The sequence below is a fragment of the Myotis brandtii genome, unplaced genomic scaffold (genome assembly GCF_000412655.1).
Source record: "Myotis brandtii unplaced genomic scaffold, ASM41265v1 scaffold112, whole genome shotgun sequence".
Taxonomy (NCBI): domain Eukaryota; kingdom Metazoa; phylum Chordata; class Mammalia; order Chiroptera; family Vespertilionidae; genus Myotis; species Myotis brandtii.
The window spans coordinates 5,233,084-5,260,483 of NW_005353838.1; the positions used below are offsets into that span (position 1 = coordinate 5,233,084).

Consider the following 27,400-nt stretch of genomic DNA (forward strand, 5'->3'; position numbering starts at 1 on the left):
ACAAATTTTTGTGCACCGGGCCTCTAGTGTAATGTAAACAAACATAATAACAACCATTGTTTTTCCATTGGTGAAAAAGTTTTATTAATTTCTCTAACAGTAATCAAATTTTTACAACTTAAATATTGTCAGAGAATTTTAAAAAATGTTTAGATTCCAATTTTTTATTTTTTTAATGTATTTTTAAAATTATTGACAGTATTACAGATGGCCCCCATTGTCCCTGCCTTTGCCCCTCCACCCAGTCTCTGGCAGTATTTCAGGTCCTCTGGTCCTCCCTTTGTAAGAATAAGTCCCCAAGTATTTGAAAATATTCTCTAAGTGTGAATGGTTGGGCATGAGCAGAGAAATATCCATTCTCTCATTGGTACATATCTTCTATCTATATATATAAAAGGCTCATATGCAAAGTGTCTCCTTGGGAGTTTGACTGGGAGACCGGGAGTTTGATCGCTCACTATGATGTGCGCTGACCATTGGGGCGGCGCGGAATGAAGGCAGGCCCCGGCCGGCAGCCGGAAGGCCCCGATCAGCCCTGATTACCAGCCAGGCTTAGGGACCGTCCCTACCCATGCACCAATTTCGTGCACTGGGCCTCTAGTAAGTATATAAGTTCTTTGGTTTATCTCTTCTCATTCCCCCTTTCTTCCCTTCCTGAGAATTTAAAATTGAGCTTAAATTAAGTAGATATGCATTTCCTTCACTTGCTTTTGTAGCATATCTTAGGTATTCTTTGAATTATAGTTAATGTTAACTCTGCCATTTTAGCCAAATAAAGGACAGTAGGTACCACCTACTTAACATGCCTTTAAAATTATTGTTTCAAAAATAACTCTCCATAGACAAATTTAGACAAATGGTGCTGTTAGGTTAAGACACTGCAGGTATAGCAGGTCCTTGAATAATTTTTTCATTCAGAGTCATTACTAGTATAACATTGATTATATGCTGTAGGAACTTAACTCATGTATAAACTCATCAATTATCCTGTGGTAAAATTGGTTTCATTACTCATCGTTTCACTTAAAATTATGGAACTTAGCAATGACATTAAGTGAGGACTTAGTGTAATTTGGTTTTCAAATGTGTATAAATACAAATGTAAGTGTAAACATTTCTTTTTTTTTAAAATATATATATTTTATTGATTTTTTTACAGAGAGGAAGGGAGAGGGATAGAGAGTTAGAAACATCGATGAGAGAGAAACATCGATCAGCTGCCTCCTGCACACCCCCTACTGGGGATGTGCCCGCAACCAAGGTACATGCCCTTGTCCGGAATCAAACCTGGGACCCTTCAGTCCGCAGGCCGATGCTCTATCCAATGAGCCAAACCAGTTAGGGCAAGTGTAAACATATTTCTATTATAGCAGACTACCAGTTATTCTCAGGCACCTTGCTTTAAGCAATGATGAGGAAAAGCAAAAATTGCTTCATAGGAACATATGTAACAAAGTATAGAAGTCAGAAGTTGAAATGACCAAAGTGAGAGAGTATACAATCTAAAACATTTCATCATAATTCACCTAATATAAGACCTAAATAGAATAGTTACTTTTATACTTTCCCTTTTAAAAAAATGCTGACAAATGTTAGGAAAACATTTGTAAGGCATGACTTTATTAATAAAATGTACTAGGTTTTATTCTGAATTCTTGATGTATTCAGCTTAATTTGTTATCCTTTTATTAACTATGTTTTTGTATAATTTTAATTGAAGTTTAGAATAATGTTCTTCAAGATAGGGAATTTTTCAGCGATCTTCAGAAATGGAATCCAAACTTTTAGCCACAATCCTTGGGATTAAAGTTTCAGTTAATCTTTAGTTCGACATTCAATTAAAAATGATTAGATAGAGTTTATTTCATCTTGAAAGATTTTATTTGGCCAGTAATCCATTATGAGAAATGAATATTTAACTGAACTAAAATATATTTATTCCTTTGGAAAACGAGGAATGCAGATCTCAAAAACATGATGTTTATAGAATTTTTTTTCCTAAGGCACAATCCATTTAATAGAGAAATGTAAACAGTTTTCCTTTAGTGATGCAAAGTTCTGAATTCTAGATTTGAAAAACTATTTGTTTTTATGTACCATATCAGATACACAGGGTGGGACCAAAGTAGATTTACAGTTGTGAGTACCAGGAATAGAGTTTATTCTTGTGTTATTATTTATTAATTATTGAATTATTTTCCATACAACTGTAAACCTACTTTTGTCCTACCCTGTACATTTTCTCTAACCTGTTATAAATAATAAATTTCTTGTTTTTAAACTTAACCTTTTATTCCCCTGTGAAAGTTCTTAAAGTAATGTGTAAACTTGCCCAAAGCAAAATACTTATTTGAAACTATTTATTACAATAAATAGGTATCTTTTGAAAGTTAAACATTAACTCTCTTTCAGTTTTATTGTGTTCATGCTTTTGTGTTGTTCTGTCTTCTACCAGAACTGCTACTTGAAACTTAGGAGTGTCTAAGAAACATTTGAAGGACATTTGATGCAAGATATGTGAACTTATTTGATCATGCTTTGCAATGCCTTGTTGAGAAGACAGAACATCAGGAATGTTTTTAAAAAGTTAAAATTATATACATTATAAATGCCTTGAAGTGTTTTCTTTGAAACTGGTAGATAATAAACCTGTTTATTTAAGTAGTGTTTCTTTTTTTAAACTTGAACTAAAATTACACTACTTTACCCATCAGTACTCTGGATTTTGGTTGCCACACAACAGACCTATTAAAACTATCCTTTTTTATTACAATTTCCTCTTGTAATTATTGAAATTGTACAGATTATATAAAATATGCTTAAGATGGTTTCTTCACATTAGATAACAGTTTCAAGGAGAAATATTTATCAAACAGTACTTTTAAAATAAAAATAATCCTATCAAATGCAGTTTATTTGATCTTGAATGTAAATGGATTGCAAGGACTAGTGTACATATTAGAAATAAGCTGTTGGGCAAAATGTTGAAGAGCTATATTTTAAATAATAGCTCTCTTTTTTATGGCTATAAATAAGATATATATAAATGTTGGTGGTACCAAAGCACTGAAAATAGAACTTGTTTGTGATAAACTCCATCCTTGGTTCTGTATCCTAAAATGTAACTGAATGATAATAAAGTGCTATTCATCTGCAGGTGCATTGCTTCTACTTAGTTAAAAAATGGTTGAAAGGACAGGAATTAGTAGCATGTTGTATTAGCCTTTTGTAGTGTATTTTGTCCTAAGCATCTTAATTTTCCTGTTTTGAATGCTAAGTAGCAAGGGTCTTGGTTAGAACTAATACCCATCATGCATGTAAACGGTATGAAAGAGCTGCTTAGTAAGTTAACACAAAGTGTTCTTGTGTCAGTCCTTGTGGAAATAGATACAATACAAACATTACAGCTGAACTCATGGCAAACTCCATTAAGTAAAAACCTGGCCTCATTGTTCAGAAAAAAAGTTTGAATAGTATGCAAGCTCATTTTGTTGAATGTAATGTCAGGCTTTTAGGGACTGTATTGAAGGATAAGGTTTTGTTAAGTTGAGACCAATTCATTAAGTTTTATTGCCTGGTGAGAAGCAGTAATACTTTATTGTAAGACTTCATCAAATATTCATGGTTAAAGAGAAGTAGTAAATGTATTCAATCAAGTGGTCTTTTGGGGGTTTGAAAAGGATTATGAAGTCTGCTCAGCTGATAGTTTTAACATTCATTGAGGTTGTTTAACAAGGGTAATTTTAATCTCTGAATTTAATTTTGTTGTCCAGACTTGTCTCTTTTTTATTGTCACAAATCTAAGTCCATAAGAATTATGTCACATTATAGGGATGAGTGGATAATATATTCATATAATTTATGTATTTCCTAAGAGGGTATAATTTAAAAATTATCTTAATTTTGAGTTTGGTGTCTGAGGGAGTTATGACCTGTCTATTTGTTCTTTGTGAGGTTGTTACTTTGGTCATACCCTAGCTTCACGTCACTACTGCGGGTGATCTTTTCATGTCTTGGATAATATGGTCTCCTTGACACACATTAAATAATAAGCTGTCTTTGTTTTGGCCAGTTCAAACTGTCTTGAAGGGATATAGTAAGCATTTTCTACATGATATTAGAAATTTCAGTAGCTCTCGTTCTTGCACTTGATTTCACACTACTTGCCTCTTTTTCATTTCTATGTTATGCTTTAGTCTCAGATTTGTGTGGCAGTATCTAATGTACATGAAACTTATCCTTTCCCAGTTCACTACATGTTTACTTTTTACTTTAACTATGAACTTAAAGTTTTTTGGTTTTTGTAAGTTTTGTCAATATCAAAGAAATTAAGCATATTTAACTAAAAGTAAAATTTGTTATTAATGTATTTTTATGTCCTTTCACCTCCATTCCTTAGGCAGATGATGTCGAGGGCAAAATTAGACAAATCATTCCACCTGGATTTTGCACAAACACAAATGATTTTCTTTCTTTACTGGAAAAAGAAGTTGATTTCAAGCCATTTGGAACCTTACTCCATACATACTCTGTTCTAAGTCCAACAGGGGAAAACTTTACCTTTCAGATATACAAGGTAAAAATAAGTCTAAATATTTCTTAGCTAAAAGGAACCTGTGTGCTGTTTTGTTGTTATTTTCAGTGATTTATTCTAACTTCAGGAAACAAAGTTTTGTCAGCTTTGAAAACAAAGATATATTTTGTGTGTGTCTGTGTACACATCTTAATCTGAAACTTCTAAACATTTTCCCACAGGATTGTTTTGTGTTCTCCACATTTTCACGTACCTCTGTGATGAGTTTCACCTGACTTTTCCTGGCTTTTTCCCTAGGCTGACATGACATGTAGAGGCTTTCGAGAATATCATGAAAGGCTTCAGACCTTTTTGATGTGGTTTATTGAAACTGCTAGCTTTATTGACGTGGATGATGAAAGATGGCACTACTTTCTAGTGTAAGTACAGTTCTAAAGCAACAGTAGACCTTATTACCTCCACAAAGCTAGCATTTTAATTGTGGCGACCCAATTATTGGGACAGTATAATGATATTTTTCCCAGGAAAGAAAAACTATTGTTTATGAGGCTTGAGTTTTCCTTCATTATGCTTTGGGAGACTTTGAGAATAGAGCTGAATTAAATGCTGTTGTCCGTTAGGGCCCTGAATGTAGGCTTAAACAGTAAAATGAGCTTTGCCTATGTTTTCTTTTACTTGCCACCTATTCATCTTTATAATAGGCAAGTGCACTGAAGTGATGTAAAGAGGTCTGATTTATCCAAGTTGCTGCACACCAATTAAGTGGTGAATTGTACATTCAGAACATAGCAGGTGTACCCATTGGGCCCTCACAGAGTAGCTTGCTGACACTGAAAATTCAGTCAGAGAATGGAAAAGAAAATGGACACTGCATGGGAGCGTGACTGTAATTGACCTGCTTGGCTTTCTGTTTTATCTGCAGATTTGAGAAGTATAATAAGGATGGAGCTACGCTCTTTGCGACCGTAGGCTACATGACAGTCTATAATTACTATGTGTACCCAGACAAAACCCGGCCACGTGTAAGGTAATTGGCAGTATAACACGTGCCCTGCCTTTTATTTCAGAAGAAGGAACTGCTGAAGTTTCCAATACTTGTTATAATAGTGTTGATTTGTTTTTAAAAAATCACCATTATTCATTGGCTGTGTACTGATTTATTTCATTGTTCCCTGGGAAACAGTGAGGAAAATTAACCCAATTTGGAATATCTTGATAATTTTTGGATTTTTTGACAGTTGATTGAAAAAAAAGTCATGCAGATATTAAAATGTTCATAATACTCTATTTGCAATTTTTAAACTGGTCATGTTGTGATATTTTAACTTTAAAATCATTTCTTTACTGTAGTCAGATGCTGATATTGACTCCATTTCAAGGTCAAGGCCATGGTGCTCGACTTCTTGAAACAGTTCATAGATATTACATTGCATCTCCTTCTGTTCTTGATATTACAGGTATGTAAGTTTTGATTTGTACTGAAAGAGACTTTCTAGAAAAAAATTTGCGGGTCTTTTTTTTGGGCAGAGATAAGTATTCTATTTTAAACAGCATTGTCCTTGGGTCTTTTTGGCACTGTCTAAAGATGGCTTAAATCATAAGCTTTTGTGGTATTGGATTACATCTCTACATATGAAGTGCTTATTAATCGAACAAATTGAAGATACTTTATTGAATATATATTGGGAAATCTTGGTTAGGCACGAATATATTGTGAGTATGGTATAACTTATTTGTTCATTTTATTTAGCAAACAGTTGCATTGCTCAGAGACCATGCTCAAATTTTCATGTAGTGGCAGAATATTCTAAAACTTACTGAGGGAAAAAAAGCCAAATAAGTAGTTCCTGAATAGAATACACATTTCTTAAAGAGTGTGTTTTATATTCCCAAATTGCATGTCTTCACAACAGTAGTTTATAAGGTGTAATGTAGGCCTATTTGTTTTGAAAACATCTTTTAGTGTGAATTAGCCATAGAAATGGTATTATGAAGAGGAAAAGAGACTCTTTAATGGAAAAGTCATCATTAGACAGAGTTACAGATGATAGATAGTATGTAAATGTGAACTATCAAAGAACCAAGTGGCCCAAGGAACATTTATATTGTCATTATTTCATTCTTGAGTAACACTGTTGCAAATTTGTTACTCATAAAGTTGCTGATTGAACTGAAAGTCACCTCCCCCCTGCCCCAAGAAAACTACTGTACCAGATATTCACATCCAAATTAGATATTACATGTTATTAATTCTATAAGAGTTTTAATACATCTTTGTTTTTAAAACTATTAACACAACATGCACAAAAAAACAAACCTTTTAAAAATGCTATTTTGGAATTTTGTCAATTTGTTTAATGACATCAAAAAAATACACTGAATGTGGGACTAAAGTATATAAGTAGGCTAGTAGGCAGATTATTAGTGTCTTCCTTTTTCATGTAATATAGTGGTTTTGCTTGCCCAGGCTAAGTAGAATTAACCCTTTGAGTGCCAACCAATATCCTAGGAACTATGCTAAAATTGCCAAGGCATTTTTGCTGATTTTACAGCAGTTTAGGAAAAAAAATTATGAATCGCAAGTAAATGAAGTTACATAGTCAAAAACTTAAGGAAACCTTTACTGCATTGACATATTTAGCAATATCATCATCACTAATAAAAGCAGACTTAGAACCGGACGCCATTTCGAAGCTTTGATAGCGCTTCCGGCACTTTTGGCAAAAGACAGGAGGAGCGCGATCGCTCTCCCCGGCACTCTAGGGGTTAAAGTTACCCCAAAACAGATTTTGAATCGATCCTGTAGATTAATAAATTGGAGGGAAAGCATGTTTTTAAAAGGGAGTTCCATGTTTATAGAGTTGAATTATGTTTTCATGTGACTTTCCTACTGTGAAATGGTTTAGAAGCTTGGACGATAAAGCAGTCATTACTAAAGTTAATTAATATCAAAAGTTTTGTTACACCTTCACTAACTTAGTGACTTGTAAAATATAGAAACATAATACAAATGATAACACTTCTTTTTAGCTAAGCTGAAAATTGTTTAGCTTCTGTTTATAGAGTTTGGACTAGGTGCTACATGAAGGGACTGTTTTTTGTGGTGATTTTAATCTGGAGTTCACATAAGTAGTAGTCTTTGTCTTCTCTAGTGGGTAATGTGTCAGCACGGGTTGTTTCTGTGAAGCCTCTTAACCACTTTCTTCTGTCTGTTCCAACCAATAAAGTCCTTGATACTTAGCACCAATTAGCAGATAAAGAATTTCATTTCTTAAATTTCAGTGAAGAGTCATCAATAATGGTAGCCTTTATTCTTTGCAAACTGAAGTCTGTTAAGAGAATAGGCTAAACATGCTAAAGGACTTCTGAATTTGAAAACTGGGGTATCAGCCTTTATTTTCAGCGTTAACATTTCTCAGCATTATAAATACTAAAAATGCCTTATCAGCTGTTCTCACTAAGATAGTTCTAGATTCCATACCCAGTCCTTTTAAAAAGTGGAATTTTCTCCTCTAAGTCATTTTAGTTGCCTGTTTCTTCATTATTTTGTGTGGGGGGTTTTTTTCCTTAACTTTGTGGATTTTTTGCAGGCTTTGGATCTCCTTTTGCAATTCAGGATATTCTTTATATTGAGATGGCCTTTTGCTTACTTGACATAGAGCCAGATAGAGTGATAATTAAAATTTACCATCTATGGCCTGTGTTACAGGATACATAGGTGTTTGTGGTGTAATTGCCACCTTTCTTTTTTAGCACTTAATTTTAAAGTAAAATACTAAATGATTCTTTATATCTTGAGCCATCTTCATTTTGACCATATCAGTATCTTAAGATATATTGCACATTTGAATATTTCTCAATTGTGTAACTTTATAAATAGAATCAATGATTTGTTTCTTCAAGAATTATGAAGAGAGTTGCATTTGACAGTGGAAATGTTTTTATATTCCTTGGGTACATACCTAGGAGCAGAAATTATGGAGAGTATGGTTACTATGTTTCATCTTTTTAGGAACCATCTCACTATTTTTCACAGTGGCTGTACCATTTTACATTTCCACAAGGAGTGTATGAGGGTTGCAATTTCTCCACACCATAAATATTTGTTACTGTCTTTTTTATTCTAGTCATTCTAGTGGACATGAAATGGTATTTCCTTTGATTTTGATTTCCTTGTGGTTAGTGATGTTAAGCATCTTTTCATGTGCTTATTGTCCATTTGTATATCTTCTTGAGAAATGTGTGTATACTTCCTTTGCCCATTTTTAAAATTGGGTTGTCTTTTTCTTACTGAATTATAAACATTTTTTAAGAAGTCTAAATACAGGTCTCGTATATATATGATTTGTAAATATTTTTTACCCTTGTGGGGTTGTTTCTTCATTTTCTTAATGGTATAATTTGAAGCACAAGAGTTTTAAATGTTTATATAGCCTAATTTATCTATTCTTTTGTTGCTTGTGTTTTGGTTCTGTTATCTAAGAAACCATTGCCTAACCCAAAAGTCGTGAAGATTTACTCCTTTTTTCATCTAAGAGTTTTATAGCTTTATCTCCTACATTTAGGTCTATAATCCCTATTGAGTTCATTTTTGTGTGGTGTGAGGAAAGGGGGTCCAACTTCATTCTTTGGTTTCTGGCGATCCCTTTGTCTGAGTATCATTTGTTAAAAGACTGTTCTTTCCCTCATTGAATTGTCTGTACTTCTCAAAAATGGACCGCAAATATATGGGTTTATTTTTAATTTTCAATTCAATTCCTTGATATATATATCTATCCTGTGCTTGATTACTGTAGCTTTGTAGTAAGTTGTGAAATTAAGAAATGTGAGTCCTCTAACTTTTGTTCTTTTTCAAATTTGTATTGTCTCTTCTGGGTTCTTTGCATATCCATATGAATTTTAGAATGAGTTTGTTAATTTCTGAAACAAAAAGGCCAGCTGGGATTTTGATAGGGGTTGCATTGAATAATTTGTAGAGTATTATTGATACTGTAACAATATTAAGTCTTGTGATCCATGAATTAGCTCAGATTTTAACATTCTTTGTTTTTAAGCCTCTACTGATCGGAAAATGAAGACTTAGAGAATTAAGGTGACTTGTCCATGTAAATGACAGAGTAGTCCTCAAGCTCATGTTCTCTGATTGTGCAGTATTCTTTTTACCCATCATGTTTTGATGTTTTCCTTGTCTGCTATTAGTCTAATGTAGATAACATAGACAAACATAAAGGAAGATTTATGCTACTCAGATGCAGTGAAGAAAGGATCGATATCATAGTCTCATTTTACTCTCTAAATAAAAAAGATATGCTTTTATAAAGGAAGAATTTTTTTAATGAAGTGAAAGAAGTATTGCAAACTATAAAGGTTATTGGATTAAAGTAAGGGAGTTATATAAGTTGAGCTTTGGAACCCTTAGATATTAGAAAATATTTGCGTTTGGATTGATTATCCAAACCTTAATCTCTTGTTTAAACAGCTATTTTAATTGAAAATAAAACTAAGATGCATAGTCAATTAAAATATATATTTTTAAAGTTTAAATTTGAAGAAGAATAGCTCTAATTTCACAAATAAATACATCTTTGCAAAAGGATTGCACCTATAATTTTATTTGGCAAAAATATTATTATTATTTGATTTATAATGAATAATCCTTTCACATTGTAACTTTTGTATATGTATAATTGTTTTAAGAAAATTTGCCTTTCTAGACTAGCATGTATATTGAGATTATAAATGATAAAGACATTATGTCAAGTAAAGGAAATGTTATTTTGCTTTATTTCTTTAGCGGAAGATCCATCTGAAAGCTATGTGAACTTAAGAGACTTTGTACTTGTGAAGCTTTGTCAAGATTTGCCCTGTTTTACTCGGGAAAAGTTAATGCAAGGATTCAATGAAGATATGGCAATAGAGGCACAACAAAAGTTCAAAGTAAATAAGGTATTTAAGTATATAACCTAAATATTGAAAATACATTAAGAATACATGTGTGGGAAGTAACAGTTGTTATACAGGCTCTGAAGCCAGATTGCCTGGGTTCAAATCTGGCTCCACCACTTGGTCTGTGACTTAGGGCAATTTAGTTTACCTCCTGTGCCTCAATTTCCTCATTAATGGAGTGGGAAGATAATTTATTTAATGGCTATATTAAGTGTAACAAGCAGAAAAAGGTGAATATTGGGATCTTATTTTTGCTTTTTAAGAAAGTGTTTATCTAAACTCGTAAAGTACTTAATACCCCTGGAGATAGTATTGGCAGGGAGAAGGGGTTGAAATAAAACACTTAACTTTCACTTTATATTTACTTGAGTTTTAAAGTAGTAAAGCCCGGCCCGCATGGCTTAGTGATTGAGTGTCCCTATGAACCAGGAGTTCACAGTTCAGTTCCCCATCGGGGCATATGCCTGGGTTGGCCTGGGTTGCAGGCTCGATCCCCACCGTGGGGAGTGCAGAAGGCAGCTGAACAATGATTCTCTCTCTTCGCTGATTTTTCTCTCTCCCTCTTCCTTCCTCTCTGTAATCAATAAGAATATATTTTAAAAATAAAGTAATAAGTATCTTAAGATAGGTACAGAAAAAATAACATGGGAGTTGAGGGAATCTTTTATTATTTATGTAAGCAAGGGAATCAGAGTGTTTTGGGTTTGCATTTGATCTAAGCCTTAAAGAACGGGTAGGATTTGGATTATAAAAGTATGTGGAACGAAGGGTATTCTAATAATAAGGACTAGCATTTGATACTATTGACCTACCCTCCTTTGGCTTCTAAGGCACTACAGTTCCTGGCTTTCCACTTACCATTGTGATCATCTTTTTTTCTAATTGGGAAATTTTAATTATTAAGTATCAAATGCACTTTACATTGATAACTGCAATACTGGAACTGTGACATTTTAAATATTTTTTCACAAAAAGTTAGTGATTGTCTTTTTCCTGGGAAACATGGAGATCCAACTATAAGCATTAATATGGCCAGTCTAGGTCACTATGGTTTAGTTAATGCTAATATCTAAACTCGGTCATGTGCCCCTGACCAGAATCGAACCCAGGACCTCAGTCCACAGACTGATGCTCTATCCACTGAGCCAAGATGTTCCCATTTCACACCTACAATAGGGCAGACTGTGAACTTCTTTCTGCATCATTGAATTTTAGCAAAAATGCTGTAAGATAATTTTAAGGAATATCAGATTTTTGAAGTGCAAACTCATAAACTGCATTGGGATCATTTTTTTGCTTGAAGTACATCTGACTTGAAAATACAGGTGATTTTTCTTTTCTAATTCCTTGGGAAGATATTTCTGCAATAAGTCTGCGTCTTCTTTACTATGACTGGTGGTTTTTAGGAAAGATTTATCAGCTTTGTGGTTAGTTTTGCACAGCTGATGAAAATCTATAAAAAACATAAGGAAAAAAGTTGTTTTTTAAAGGCTGCAGGAACAGGAAAGAATAGCACTTCTTATTTGTATAAGCACAAACACTTAAAGCTAATCATACTGCAGGTATATCTAATATAGCATTAGAAAGTTCTATAAAAATGAGCAAAAGATACATGTTTCCTTCTATTGCTCCAATAGTCAAACATTAGATCTTCATGAGAGTTGCACTGTAGCAGTTTGCTAGTTCAATTTAAGAGTTCAAAGTCCTTTTTGTATGTTTGGCCTAATGTCCACATCCCAGATAAATTCAGTTCAAAAACGGAAATTAAGGAATACTCCATCTAACAAAGCACAAGGATATGCTACTAGAAGTTGCTATCCTTCCTTGGCTAATATAGAAATTAAAATTTTACAGAAAAATGACACTACCCAATAATTTCAGCAGCAAGAATGATTCCTGCCATCTTGCAAAGAAAATACCACTGCAAAGTTGGAAAGGGGGATCATGGAAAGAAGACAATATCCAAGGACACTTGCTGCACAACCAAATGAAACACCTGTCATACTCATTACATTTAATAAATAAAACATTCCTAGACATCCAATTACACTGATTCCATATACGTAGCCAAACCAGATTTTGCCAGCCAATAACAGTGTGACTCCAAAGGCAAGGCAAAAAACCATGGGTCCTACCAGATCAGTCTCATTCATGATGTTGCTATTGCCTACTTTTTAAAAAAATTGATTTTAGAAAGAGAGAAACATCAATTTGTTGTTCTAGTTATTTATTTCTTTAAAACTTTTATTTCAGAGAGGGAGAGAGAGATAGAAACATCAATGATGAGAGAATCATTGATCAGCTGCCTTCTGCACACCCCCCACTGGGGATCAAGCCTGCAGCCCGGGTATGTGCCCCTGACCAGAATCGAACCCAGTACCTCAGTCCACAGACTGATGCTCTATCCACTGAGCCAAACCGGCCAGGGCTGTTGTCCCACTTATTTATGCATTCATTGGTTGATTCTTGTATGTGCCCTGACCAGGGATCAAACTGCAACCTTTGGGTATTAGATGATGCTCTAACCAACTGAGCTACCTGGCCAGGGCCATCTGCTACTTTTAATGGATGTAATACTGTTAAGTATTTCTTGTCAGATGTGGTCAAAATTGATACCTAATTCTTCTAATAAAGGTGGCTCATTCTCCAAGTTGTTTCCATCGAATGGCTGAGGTGTAGTGGAGTACATGCCTGAGTTGGCTGGAAACCTGCCCTGTGTATGGCTGTTGTGGCTGCATGTTTGTCTGGAGGGACAAACCAGCCTTGCTGAGAGTAGTCATAGCCAGCATACTGTTTGCTATGGGGTCCTCCACTTCCTCCATAATCATAGGACTGCTGTGATTGGTCATTGATGCTGTAACTTCTCTAGTAGAAATCCTTGTTTAAGTTGTCAAAGCCTGACATTGCAAAGGATCAAACATGGAAGTTGTGGCAGCAGCTCCAGTAGCACCAGATAACCCCCAAACTCCATGATCATCTTTTTTGACATCCTTTCAGTGGCTTCTATTCTTCTGTATCCTCCCTAATATTATTATTTCCAAAAATTCTTTATTTAGTCCTCATTTCTTTTCATTCTGTTTATTCTTCCTGGGAGATCTCATCTAAATCCTCAGTCCATATTTTCTTCCTGAGCTCCAAAACTAACAAAAGTTTCCTAATCACTGACCCAAACAACTGAATTTGACCTGAAACTTTCCATCTTCTCCTGCATTACCACACTATAATGGCTTCTGGCTTTCAGATAGAGAGTTTTATGCCTGGCCAGCATAGCTCAGTAGCTGAGTATCAACCTATAACCAGGAGGTCACGGTTCGATTCCCAGTCAGGGCACATGCCCGGGATATGGGCTCAGTCCCTAGTGGGTCCATTGTTATATTGCCTCTTTCATTTCTGATTTTATTTATGTAGGTCCTTTCTCTTTGTTTCTTGATGAGTCTGGCTGGGGTTCATCAATCTTATCTTTTCAAAGAACCAGCTCTTGGATTTATTGATCTTTTGTACTATTTTTTAAGTCTCTGTGTCATTTATTTCTGCTCTGATGTTTATTATTCCCTTCCTTCTACTTCCTCTGGGCTTATCTTGTTGTTCTCTTTCTAATTGATTTAGTTGTAGGGTTCAATAGTTTATCATTGCTTTTTCCTGTTTCTTGAGGTAGGCCTGTAATCCTATGAACTTCCCTCTCAGGACTGCTTTCACCATGTCCCCTAGGTTTTGAGTGGTTGTGTGTTCATTTTCACTTGTTTCCAGGAAGTTTTTAATGTCTTGCTTCATCTCATTGGTAACCCATTCATTGTTTAATAACATTCTGTTTAGCCTCCAAGTATTTGAGTGTTTTTTAGTTTTTTCATTGTAGTTGATTTCTTACTTCATGCCATTGTGATTCGAGAAGATGCTTGGTATTATATCAATCTTCTGGAATTTGTATAGACTTATTTTGTGCCCTAACATGTGGTCTATCTTTGAGAATGTTCCATGTGCACTTGAGAAGAATGTATATTCTGTTGGTGTGGGGTAAAATGTTCTTTAAATATCAGTTAAATCCATCTGAACTAGTATATCCTTTAAGGCCTCTGTTTCCTTGTTGAATTTTTGTCTAGAAGATCTATCCAGTGATGTCAGAGGGGTGTTAAAGTCCCTACTATCACTGTATTGTTGTTACTCCCTTCCTTAAAGTCCAACAAGAATTTTTTTTTTTTTATGTAACTTCGGTGCTCCTATATTGGGTGTATATATGTTTACAAGGGTTATATTTTCTTGTTGAATCACTCCCTTTAGTATTATGAAGTGGCCTTCTTTGTCTCTTGTTATGGCCTTTGTTTTGAAGTCTATTTTATCTGATAAGAGTATTTGCTACCCCAGCTTTTTTTTCCTTTCCATTTGCATGGAATATATTTTTCCATCTCTTCACTCTCTGTGTGTATCTTTTGTTTTGAGGTGGGTCCTCTTGTAGACAGCATATATATGGATCATGTTTTCTTATCCATTCAGTCATCCTATGTCTTTTGACTGGAGCATTTACTAGCAATATATTTACATTTAAGGTTATTATTGGTAGGTATTTATTTATTGCCATTTTTATTTTCTTTGTGCCTATGATTCTCTTTCCTTTTCTTCTTCCTAAAGCAGTCCCTTTAACATTTCTTGCATTGCTGGTTTGGTGTTAATGTACTCCTTTAATCTTTTTATGTCTGGAAAACTTTTTATTTCACCTTTAATTTTAAATGATAGCCTTGATGGTTACAGTAGTCTTGGATTTAGGCCCTTGCTTTTCATTACTTTGAATACTTCATGCCACTTCCTTCTGGCCTAAAGTGTTTTCTATTGAGAAGTCAGCTGACATTCTAATGGTAACTCCTTTGTAGGAAATTTTCCGTCTCTCTCTTGCTGCCTTTAAGATTCTTTGTCTTTAATGTTTGCCATTTTAATTATGATGTGTCTAGGTGTGGATCTCTTTGGGTTCATCTTGATTGGGACTCTCTGTGCCTCCTGTACTTGTGTGACATTTTCCTTCATCAGGTTGGGGAAGTTTTCCGTCATTATTTCTTTAAATAGGTTTTCTGTTCCTTGCTCACCTTCTGGTATGCCTATAAGGCGGATATTGTTACATTCCATGTTTTCCCAGAACTCCCTTAATTGGTCTGCCTTTCTTTCTTTTTGTTACCATTTCTGTGTAGCTGAGAGAATGCTTTACTTAACAAATTTGCGTACTTTGCTCACTTACTCATTTCTGTCACTTACTAGATAAAAAGCCCAACTCTTTAATGCAGTATATAAGGCTCTGTGCTCTTGCTCCAACTTCACTCTACTTCTGCACCTTGCTTTTCATTTTGTGCTCCAGCATTATCAAGCTCCTCTGTTCTTCATGTGTGTGCATACTCACACATACACATACATGATGCCCTCACTTCTTTCTGGAATGGTATGCTCTCTTTCCTTTAAGATTCAGCTCAGGATTCTCCCAGGAATCCTCTTCTAACATTTCTCTCATTCCCAGGTTATGCTACGATAATACTTTATGCATATTTCTATCACTTGTGTTACCTACCCACTAGACTGCTAAGTAGCTCCTTGAGGGCAGAGACTGTCTTTTATTGCTTTTCATCTGATACCTAGCATAGTTTCTGGACCATGGCATGTATTCAGTATACCCTATGTTCTTTTGAGAAAGTGTCACTTTGTAATTTGAAAAATGTATATAATTTTTTTGTTTCATTTATTAGAAACATGCTAGACGGGTTTATGAAATTCTTCGCCTACTGGTAACTGACATGAGTGATGCTGAACAATACAGAAGTTATAGATTGGATATTAAAAGAAGACTAATTAGCCCATATAAGGTAGGACTTTGAAGAGTCTTATACATTATATTTTTGTCCCTATTTAAAATGGAGAAGAAAGTTTAGGAAATGCCAATGTGTGGGAAATTCCAAATCATTTTGCTAAATTAACTTTTACAAAAGTGAAAATATTCTTCCAGTTAGTTATAAGAATTCTCACTGTCATAATTTTCCAATGTAAGCTACAAATATCTTTCATGCACTTAAAAATTAACCCTAAGAATAGTCTACCTGTGGTTTTTGTTGTTTTCTTTCATTTGTATACAATTTTTAAAAATCTGAATGTCCAGATTCTTCCCTAACAAATTATCTTTGGTTTTTTTTCTGAGTCTGTCTTCCCATTTGTCATATACATTCTGTTTGCCTTTGCTCCCTCCTTTCTAAATATGGCCTTTGTTGCTATTTATATTTTACCATAGCTGAACTTGCAACTTAGTATTATTTTTTATTATTTTTTAAAATATATTTTTACTAGAGGCCCGGTGCACGAAATTCGTACACTGGGGGGAGGGGGGGTCCCTCAGCCCAGCCTGCACCCTCTCCAATCTGGGACCCCTCTCACAATCTGGGACTGCTGGCTCCCAACCGCTTGCCTGCCTGCCATCCTGATCACCCCCTAACCACTCCCCTGCCAGCCTGATCGACGCCTAACTGCTCCCCTGCCGGTCCTATCGCCCCCAACTGCCCTCCCCTGCCAGCCCAGTAACCCCTAACTGCCCTTCCCTTCCAGCCCGGTCGCCCCCAACTGCCCTCCCCTGCAGGCCTGGTCGCCTCCAGCTGCCCTGGTCTCCCCCAACTGCCCTCCCCTACCGGCCTGGTCGCCCCCAACTGCCCTCCCCTGCCGACCATCTTGTGGCAGCCATCTTTGACCACATGGGGGTGGCCATCTTGTGCAAGGGTGTGAGGGTCAATTTGCATATTACTTCTTTATTATATAGGATTGATTTCAGAGAGGAAGAGAGAGGGAGAGAAAGATAGAAACATCAATGATGAGAGAGAATCATTGATCGGCTGCCTCCTGCATGCCCCTCACTGGGGATCAAGCCAGCAACCCAGGCATGTGCCCTGACCGGGAATCAAATTGTGACCCTCCTGGTTCATAGATTGACGCTCAACCACTGAGCCATGCCAGCTGGACAAAACTGTTTTTAGTACCATAAAATAATTTATTCAATTATACCCATTTAATATTTATGTGACATAGGCAGACTAGCAAATGGGGGATGATGAATTTTTAGTGTAAATAGTATTCACAAAGTTAGGCCAAATAATGGGAATTTCTGTAGTTCACGAAAGCAAGTATTTCCTACTCTAAAGAATGATAATGATTTTTTATATTAAGTATCTTCGTCTACCCAGCATCTTCACCTACCTGAAAGACAACCAAAAACTGGTTATTAAACTCTTCAGATTCTTAGCAGCCAAAATGGTTATCATCATTCTTGAAATAAAGCTCAGAGGCAAATTACAAATTCTTCAGATACTTGTTCAAACCCTACTTATAACAATGTACTTTTTAATAAATTTAGTTACCCAGTATTCTATCCCATTGAGAAAACCAAGAAAACTTGAGGGTCCCACTCCCCACTCTTTGGTTTGAAGGCCACAATGCTGAGGCTAGGAAACCTACTATAAATTGGGAAAGCCTATAAATGAGTTCAAATGCCTGGCTGGTGTGGCTCAGTGGTTGAACATCAACTTATGAACTAGGACAGTGATGGCGAACCTATGACACGCGTGTCAGAGGTGACACGTGAACTCATTTTTTTGGTTAATTTTTCTTTGTTAAATGACATTTAAATATATAAAATAAATATCAAAAATAATAAGTCTTTGTTTTACTATGGTTGCAAATATCAAAAAATTTCTATATGTGACATGGCACCAGAGTTAAGTTAGGGTTTTTCAAAATGCTGACACGCCAAGCTCAAAAGGTTCGCCATCACTGAACTAGGAGGTCATGGTTTGATTCTCCATCAGGGCACATGGATGGGTTGTGGGCTTGATCCCCCGTGGGGGTGTGCAGGAGGCAGCTGATCAATGATTCTCATCACTGATGTTTCTCTCTCCCTTTCCCTTCCACTCTGAAATCAATAAAAATATATTTAGGGGGAAAAAAAGAAATGAGTTAAATGTCATATAGGCATGGGAGGAGTTGATAAGATTTCCTTGTTGAATGTATGCAGATGATTTTCTCCAATTTGTCATTCCAAGCTGATATTCTTGTACTTTGTTTTGTTACCACAGCATTCTCAAATACAGAATTAAGTTTAAGAAATAAAGTAAAATTGCCAAATAGTGAATGTAGTTTAGAATTATTTTAGGTCTCTAAAATGTATGCCTGCTTAATGGGGAAAGTTTGAAGTGTAAAATTTACATTTTTAACACATTTTATGAAAAATTATAATTTTGATTGTTGCTAACTTATTACTGAGGTATGATTTATTTATTGATTGATAGAAAAGTCCACCAATTCTGTCTGCCTTTATTTAATAGATCAAGTTTACATATCAACTTAAAAACACTCTCCCACTAAGAAATTATTTGGATAGATGTTAGAATTACTTGTACCTTATTTTATTTTATTTTTTTTTAAATATATATTTTATTGATTTTTTACAGAGAGGAAGGGAGAGAGATAGAGAGTTAGAAACATCGATGAGAGAGAAACATCGATCAGCTGCCTCCTGCACATCTCCTACTGGGGATGTGCCCGCAACCCAGGTACATGCCCTTGACCGGAATCGAACCTGGGACCTTTCAGTCCACAAGCCGACGCTCTATCCACTGAGCCAAACCGGTTTCGGCTTTTTTTTTTTTTTTTTTTTCTTGTACCTTATTTTAAAAGTTCTTTAAACATTGATACTTTATTTGTATTGGTGCCAAGAAGAGATAAAAATAACCTGTATTAACTAGAATCATTTTTTAAAAGCACAAAAAGGAACTCCATCTCTAGAACAGAAGTAATTTTCAGGTGTTAAGATAAATTTGAACAGTCCCCCCCCCGCCCCCCCCAAAAAAAAGATAAAATTGGTGCAGCTGCTTGGTCTTAGCATTAAACCTTTTATATTGTTTCAAAGGCATATTTAATTCCTAATTGGTTTACAAACATAAAATTTAGAATGGGTGTTATCTCATTGGGTTTGGAATCAGGAATGAGGTCTAGTTCTACTTGTACAAGTTGTGTGACTGTCAATAGCATCTGTTTATTAGGCTTCTTTTCTGTAACATGGAAATGCAGAGCTCCATAGTGAGGAACTAAACACAATACAGTGTGCATGTTTTTAAAGATTTTTTTAAAATATGTTTTTATTTTGAGACAGAGACAGAGAGAGAGAGAGAGAGAGAGAGGGAGGGAGAGAGAGAGAGAGAGAGAGAAACATTAGTGTGTGAGAGAAACTTTAATCGGTTGCCTTTTGAAAGTACCCTGACTGGGGATCAAACCCGAAATCTGGGCATGTGCCCTGACCAGAATTGAACCACAACCTTTCAGTGCATGGAATGACACTTAACCAACTGAGTCACACCAGCCAGGGCTTTAAAGATTTTTTTGAGAAGTCTTTGGAATTTAAATGTTTCCACACCATTATTATTTTTAAACTCTTGCAAAAGAACCTTATCTCTGTACTTCACAAAAGAGGCTAGATCAGCAGATAGATGTTAAGAACCTTTAGAGGTGGTGGCATTTTTGTGATTTTATTTGTAAGACCTCATAGAACCTGTGAAAACTAGACAAGAAGGGTGGATTATTTTCTGGAAATGAATTCATAATCAAGTCAAATGTTAACATAAATAAATTGACATTAATTCCATATTTAATTAATTTGCTTAAAATTTTTCAACACGCCCTGTCTAGTGTTGCTCAGTGGTCGGAGCATCAGCCCGCACATCAAAGGGTCAAGGGTTCAATACCTGGTCAAGGGCACGTACCTGGGTTACAGGTTCCATCCCTGACCCTGGTCAGGGCACATGTGGGAGGCAACCAATTGATGTGTCTCTCTCACATGTTTCTTTCTCTCCCTCTACTCCCTCCCTTCCACTCTCTCTAAAAATCAATGGAAAAAATACCCTCTTGTGAGGATTAACAAAATACTTTTTTCAATGGCTCAAAACCATGAAGGAATTTTTTGTTTATGGAGAGAGAAAAATTATTGTGAAGCCTATAGAATTTCTATTCCAATCTTAATGAGTTCTACCTTTCAGTATTTCATTTGTGCTCCCAATGTATGTCACTTGGCTAGATAAAGGTGTTCCCCAAATCAGATTTTTTCAAGTTTTTTTTATTATTATTATTGATCTTATAGAGAGGAAGGGAGGGTCTCAGAGAGTGAGAGAAACATCAATGGGTTGCCTTCTGCACACACTCTTGACTGTGGATCGAACCTGCAACCTAAGTATGTGCCCTGACCAAGAATCAAGCCCACCTTCTGGTGTATGGGAGGGAGGACACTCCAACCAACTGAGCCACACTGGCCAGGGCTTAAGCTCTAATTTTACACATTCTTTAAAAGATTAATTAGGCCCAGCCAGCGTGGCTTAGTGGTTGAGTGTTGACCTATGAACCAAGAGGTCAGGTTTCGTTTCCCGGTCAGGGCATGTGCCCAGGTTGCAGGCTTAATCCTCAGAGGCAGCCGATGATTCTCTCTCATCATTGATGTTCCTATCACTCCCTCTCCCTTCTTCTCTAAAATCAATAATTTGTGCCTTGGCTGGGTGGCTCAGTTCCTAGGACAGCCATCCCGTAAACCAGCCATGGGCAAACTACCGCCCGCGGGCCGGATCCGGCCATTTGAAATGAATAAAACTAAAAAAAAAAAAAGACCGTACCCTTTTATGTAATGATGTTTACTTTGAATTTATATTAGTTCACACAAACACTCCATCCATGCTTTTGTTTCGGCCCTCCGGTCCAGTTTAAGAACCCATTGTGGCCCTTGAGTCAAAAAGTTTGCCCACCCCTGCCAAAAGGTTGCAGGTTTGACCCCAAGTGGAGTGGTGCAGGAAGCAACCAATCAATGATTCTCTCTCACATTGATGTTTCTCCCTCCCCCCCACCTCCCACTTCCCCTCATTCTAAAATCAATAAACAGCCCTAACCAGTTTGGTTTAGTGGAGAGAGCGTTGGCCTGTGGATTGAAGGGTCCCAGGTTCGATTCCAGTTAAGGGCATGTACCTTGGTTGCGGGCACATTCCCAATAGTGGGTGTGTAGGAGGCAGCTGATCGATGTTTCTCTCTCATTGATGTTTCTAACTCTCTATCCCTCTCCCTTCCTCTCTGTAAAAAATCAATAAAATATATTTTAAAAAAAGATAAAATAAAATCAATAAACATATTCTCAGGTGAGGATTTAAAAAAAAAAGATTAACTTGTAAAATACATATACAAAGTGGAATATATAGTTTAAGGAATATTAAAGATTAATAAAAATACCTCAAATTAGTTATTTTTTAAATTGAACCATACCTTATATGTTTGTGAGGAATTTACATATATAGTTTTATATTTTTTCCATGAAATTATTATTTTTTATTCCTTGGTACTTAGCACTCTTGAATTTAAGTCATAGACTTGCCATACCAATTAAAATTATAATAGAGATTAATTCTGACATCCATCTGAAAAAAATTGACAGTGAAGAAAATGAAGATGGTAAGGGAGGGGGAGATAAATTCGGGAAGTATGCTCTCTTAGAAAGTTAAAAACAGCATAATTTAAAACATTATGTTACAGGCACATGATTAATTCTATTAATTATTTGGAACAAAACTGATAGTCTAGAAATATTTAAGAATGTAATATGATAGTTTTATTATATATAAGAATTTAATATATTGGAAGCAGCTTCAAGCAATGGATTACTGAATAAATGGTACCACTGGTTTGCAATTTAGAAAAAGGGCTTATATTCCTATCACATACCACAATACTTTTTTTAAAACATATTTTTATTGATTTCAGAGAGGAAGGGAGAGGGAGGGAGAGCTGGAAACATCAATGATGATAGAGAATCATTGATCGACTGCCTCCTACATATCCCCTACTAGGATCGAGCCCAGGCACGTGCCCTTGACCGGAATCAAACCCGGGATCCCTCAGTCCACAGGCTCACATTCTATCCACTGAGCCAAACCAGCTAGGGCCCACAATATATTTTTGATTCCTGAACTGTTTCCTAGAGTTAGGGCTCTTTTATATGATGCAGTCATGCCTCTTGGCAGAAAAAAAATCAGTTACAGCTGAAACAAAGCATTTGTCATCCATGTTATTGAAGATTAAAGGAATACACTTCCTGTTCTGGCCTTAGAAAATAAATTTGAATTCTCATCAGTACTCTAGAACTAATATTGAAAGTGTAGTTAATGAATCAGCAACATTAAAATAATCTGGAGCTTGTTAGAAATGTAGTCTCACCCCACTCCAGACCTACTGAATCAAAATCTGCATTTTAACAAGGTCCCCAGCAATCTTTGTGCACATTCAAGCACTGCTTCAGAAGGGCATCTTATGGAAGTTATTTTTTTTCTTTCTGATTATAATAGTAGCAACCGCCTTTAATTAGCTCCACCAGTTTAGACCCATTATGAACCTAATCTTTTTGTACTGTCAGACAGCTTATTTCATTATAGGCTTATCTTCAAACTTTATTGTTGTTACCTTGTTTTATAAAGGTGTGTGATTATAAATTTAGCTTAATATTGAGCTTTTCTTTTAAAGCAGTAATTATGACATAGGTGCCTAGTATTCCAAAATTATTAGGGTTCCCTTTAAGGGATATTCTGTTTTTATGATGGATTTAAGATATTGTTTGGAGTGGGGGTGGTAATTGTCATTTGAAAGGCAGTTAGATATAGGAACTGAAAATACAGACTTCCAATCAGATCATTAGGGTCTGAATCCTGGCTTCTCAGATTACTACCTCTATGGTAAGTTATTTAATCCCTGTATCCCTTTTTTTCTTCATCTATCAATTGAAGAAAATTGTACCTATTTCATAGAATTGTTAAGATTACATGAGTTGCCAGAACCGGTTTGGCTCAGTGGATAGAGCGTCGGCCTGTGGACTCAAGGGTCCCGGGTTCGATTCCGGTCAAGGGCATGTACCTTGGTTGCGGGCACATCCCCAGTGGGGGGCGTGCAGGAGGCAGCTGATCAATGTTTCTCTCTCATTGATGTTTCTGGCTCTCTATCCCTCTCCCTTCCTCTCTGTAAAAAATCAATAAAATATATTTTTTTAAAAAAAAGATTACATGAGTTAATATATGTAATTTTTTTATCTCTATGTAAAGTGAGTTCTTTATTATATACTCTAGTAAAAGCGGATTGATATAGTAATCTAGAAGAGTTGGTCCAAAATGCAAGAAAGTTGCCTTTATTGTAGTGTTTCATGTATTGCAATGTTGCCACCCATCCAGGAATCTTGGAGTCATTCTCCATTTTTCTTTCCCCATATCACCCAATGTTTTCTTCTTGAAATCTGCCCTGTCCCTTCTATTTCTGCTGCTGCTCACTTGGTCTAGTTTTCATCATTTCTCGCTTGAATTCGTTCAGTAGCTGCTAACTTGGTCCTCTAGTCCCATCCTCAGCATTACTGACACAGTATTTTTCTGACATTGTCCTGCTTAAAAGTTGTTACCAGATCCCTACTGCATGGTGGTTTCCTTCTCGGTAAAAGAGGGAGAGGAAGTGTCACAGATTTTGGTTTATCGTTCTGAAACTCTTCCAACAATTTATGTTAAAATTGATATGAGGTCCATAAATACATTGCTGGGTAAGGGAACTTAGAAATGAGCATAGTGTCAAGAAAAAACCATCTTGGAATTAAATTAATTAACTAATGATTGAATCATGATATGAATAATAATAGTGCTTAATCTCAGTTGTCTTCAGTTAATATATTTTATTGGTTAAAGAAATATCTGAGCCCTAGCTGGTTTGGCTCAGTGGATAGAGCGTCAGTCTGCAGACTGAAAGGTCCCAGAGTCAATTCCGGTCAGGAGCACATGCCCGGGTTGCATACTGGATCACCAGTAGTGGGTGTGCAGGAGGCAGCCAATCAGTGATTTTCTCTCATCATTGATATTTCTATCTCTCTCTCCCTCTACCTTCCTCTCTGAAATAAATAAAAATATATTTATTAAAAAAGAAATATTTGAGTGTCTACAGGGGTCCTCAAACTACGGCCCGCAGGCCACATGCAAATACAAATATTGTATTTGTTCCCGTTTTGTTTTTTTACTTCAAAATAAGATATGTGCAGTGTGCATAGGAATTTGTTCATAGTTTTTTTTTTAAACTATAGTCCGGCCCTCCAATGGTCTGAGGGACAGTGAACTGGCCCCCTGTTTAAAAAGTTTGAGGACCCCTGGTCTACACTGACCAATTGTGTTGTTTTTTTTATGATTTGGTGAGAGTGCTATTAGTCACATATCTATATTTATCATCAATTAACACAAATTCCAGGTCTTCTAGTTAATTCCTTTTAGAGAGATTGTAATTCATGGTCAAATTTATGTTTAGGTTTCCTTAAGAAGAAAATTGTATGGGACAAATTTGGGCATATTCCTACCACTCTTATTTATTTTTTTAAAATATATTTTATTGATTTTTTACAGAGAGGAAGGGAGAGGAATAGAGAGTTAGAAACATCAATGAGAGAGAAACATCGATCAGCTGCCTCCTGCACACCCCTTACTGGGGATGTCCCCACAACCAAAGTACATGCCCTTGACCGGAATCGAACCTAGGACCCTTCAGTCCGCAGGCCAATGCCTTATTCACTGAGCCAAACCGGTTAGGGCCCACTCTTATTTTTAATATTGGAGATTTAAAATTCTAAGAATAGCCCAGCCGGGGGTGGCTCAGCGGTTGAATGTTGACCCAGGAACCAAGAGGTCATTGATTCAATTCCCAGTCAGGGCATATGCCTGGGTTGTAGGCTCAATCCCCAGTGGGGAGCGTGTAGGAGGCAGCTGATCAGTGATTCTCTCATTATTGATGTTTCTATTTTTATCTCTCTCTCCCTCTCCCTTCCTCTCTGAAATCAATAAAAATATATTAAAAAATAAAATTTTAAGAATATAGACACATATCAGCTTCCTTAGTCTAACCAATAATTATTTTTGTTGCTTAGAAAAAGCAGAGAGATCTTGCTAAAATGAGAAAATGTCTCAGACCAGAAGAACTGACAAACCAGATGAACCAAATAGAAATAAGCATGCAACACGAACAGCTGGAAGAAAGCTTTCAGGATCTTGTGGACGATTACCGACGTGTTATTGAACGCCTTGCTCAAGAGTAAAGATTATACTGCTCTGTACAGGAAGTTTGCAAATTTCTGTACATTGTGTTGTGAAAAATATAATTTTAAAGTCTTGTAACATTTTACTTACATTAAAAGTTATCTATCTTATTTTTAGTTGAAGATTTTCTTTTGGAGAGATTGTATATTTTAAAATACTGTTTAGAGTCTATGAGCATATATTAAAGATACAGCTTTTGAAATACCACTGCAATTGCTTGCCTTCTTAAGCAGTATAATAAATGCTTAGTTGTGATACGTTAATGTGTGATATGATTCTTAAATACTTATGTCTAAACTTTTTCAGTCATGTTAAAAACTTTAGGTTTTAAGCTTTTATTATTCTTCCCACTCTTTGCTTCTAAGATTTTATACCTGACATCTTTAAAACACTTTTTTTTTAGGTCTTCCTAATAATCTTGTTTTTCCTATGTGATTTTTCTAAATAGAAATGTTCCTAGTATAGATTTATTTTAAGCAAACTCCAGTTAACCACTGTTGGGGGTAGCATGGATAAGAGAGATAAGGGAAACTAGATACAGCCTAAAACCTAAATGTTTGGCATCAGATATTAATTGAAGATAATTTAGAAGTTAGTTTTAGTATAATCATTTTATAAATAACAGTAATATAAGATAATAAGATGAAAATCAGTTTATAAAAATCCAATTTACACCATAATTGAAGTCTTGTGTAAAATGAGGTGTATATCTGTTGTGATTTGCTATAAGGTTACCAAGATGTTGAAGTCCAACAAGAAAAAAAAGCAATGGTAATAGTATATTGTTACTTTATTTTTACTGGAGTGTAAATTGCTTGATACAGAATCATAAAAGTAAAAGCTTGGTGTTTATAATGCGTATCAGAAAGTAAGATTGTTATATAACCTCCAAAATGGTATGTAACTTGAACTTTACTTTTTTTTTTTAAGAGAAAGGAAGGGAGAGGGGGAAAGAATTAGAAACATCAGTGATGAAAGAGAATCATTGATCAGCTGCCTCTTGCACACCCCACACTGGGGATCAAGCCTGCAACCCTGGCATGTGCCCTGACCGGGAATCAAACTGTGACCTCCTGGTCCATAGGTTGACGCTCAACCACTGAGCCATATTTATATATCATATACATATGGTAACCTCCCACATATATTGTTCTCTAACTTGCTGTTTAAACTTTAAACTTCTGAAGATCGTTGGAGCTATCTTGTTTAATGCAGTTATTCCACTGTATGGATATACCATAAGTTACTCTACCAGTCCCCTATTATTTAGGTTGTTCCAATATTTTCCATTACAAACAACACACAGTGCATGTTCTTATACATGTGCTATGCTTAGATGTTGGAGTACAGTAGGCCCTTGAACAAAGCAGGGGTTAGGGGTATCAACTACCCGCACATAATAAAATCCACATATAACCTAAGTCACTCCTCCATGTATGCAAATTCCCAACTGTGGATTAAAAATACAGTTGACCTTTGTAATGTGCATGTTCACTTGAACACAGAAATTTTAAATCTACATATAGGAGGACCACACAGTTCACTCGCATGTTATTCAAAGGAATACCTATAGTTTAAAGGCCTAGAATCAGAGACTTCATTCTTACAGTGACAATATTCTGTTTACAACAGTTAAAATTACTAACATGAACCAAGGTTACAGAAACTTGATATTGTACCAATCTGGAATAAGCTCTATGCAAACAAGAGCATAATGGACTTCTCTAACCATACACAGCTAGAAATGTGAATTATCTTAAAAGTACAATAAGTTGAACGCTTA

The 27,400-nt window shown here is 35.8% G+C and overlaps 2 protein-coding genes and 1 pseudogene across 4 annotated transcripts in view; 1 reads left to right on the forward strand and 2 right to left on the reverse strand.

Moving 5' to 3' along the window:
* Positions 1-25,875, forward strand: part of HAT1 (histone acetyltransferase 1) — a 49,030-nt gene extending 23,155 nt beyond the window's left edge. The window contains exons 5-11 of one of the 2 annotated variants that reach the window (XM_005857579.2): positions 4,400-4,576; positions 4,832-4,953; positions 5,457-5,561; positions 5,885-5,991; positions 10,329-10,480; positions 16,201-16,317; positions 25,449-25,875. In XM_005857579.2, coding sequence (XP_005857641.1) covers positions 4,400-4,576; positions 4,832-4,953; positions 5,457-5,561; positions 5,885-5,991; positions 10,329-10,480; positions 16,201-16,317; positions 25,449-25,616 — 948 coding nt within the window. In that variant the 3' untranslated portion in view covers positions 25,617-25,875. The remainder of the gene's footprint in view (positions 1-4,399; positions 4,577-4,831; positions 4,954-5,456; positions 5,562-5,884; positions 5,992-10,328; positions 10,481-16,200; positions 16,318-25,448) is intronic. The other variant, XM_014545852.1, reaches the window with a different exon arrangement.
* Positions 1-27,400, reverse strand: part of SLC25A12 (solute carrier family 25 (aspartate/glutamate carrier), member 12) — a 175,382-nt gene that overhangs the window by 135,201 nt on the left and 12,781 nt on the right. The window lies entirely within an intron of this gene.
* LOC102259249 lies at positions 11,769-13,765 on the reverse strand (annotated as a pseudogene).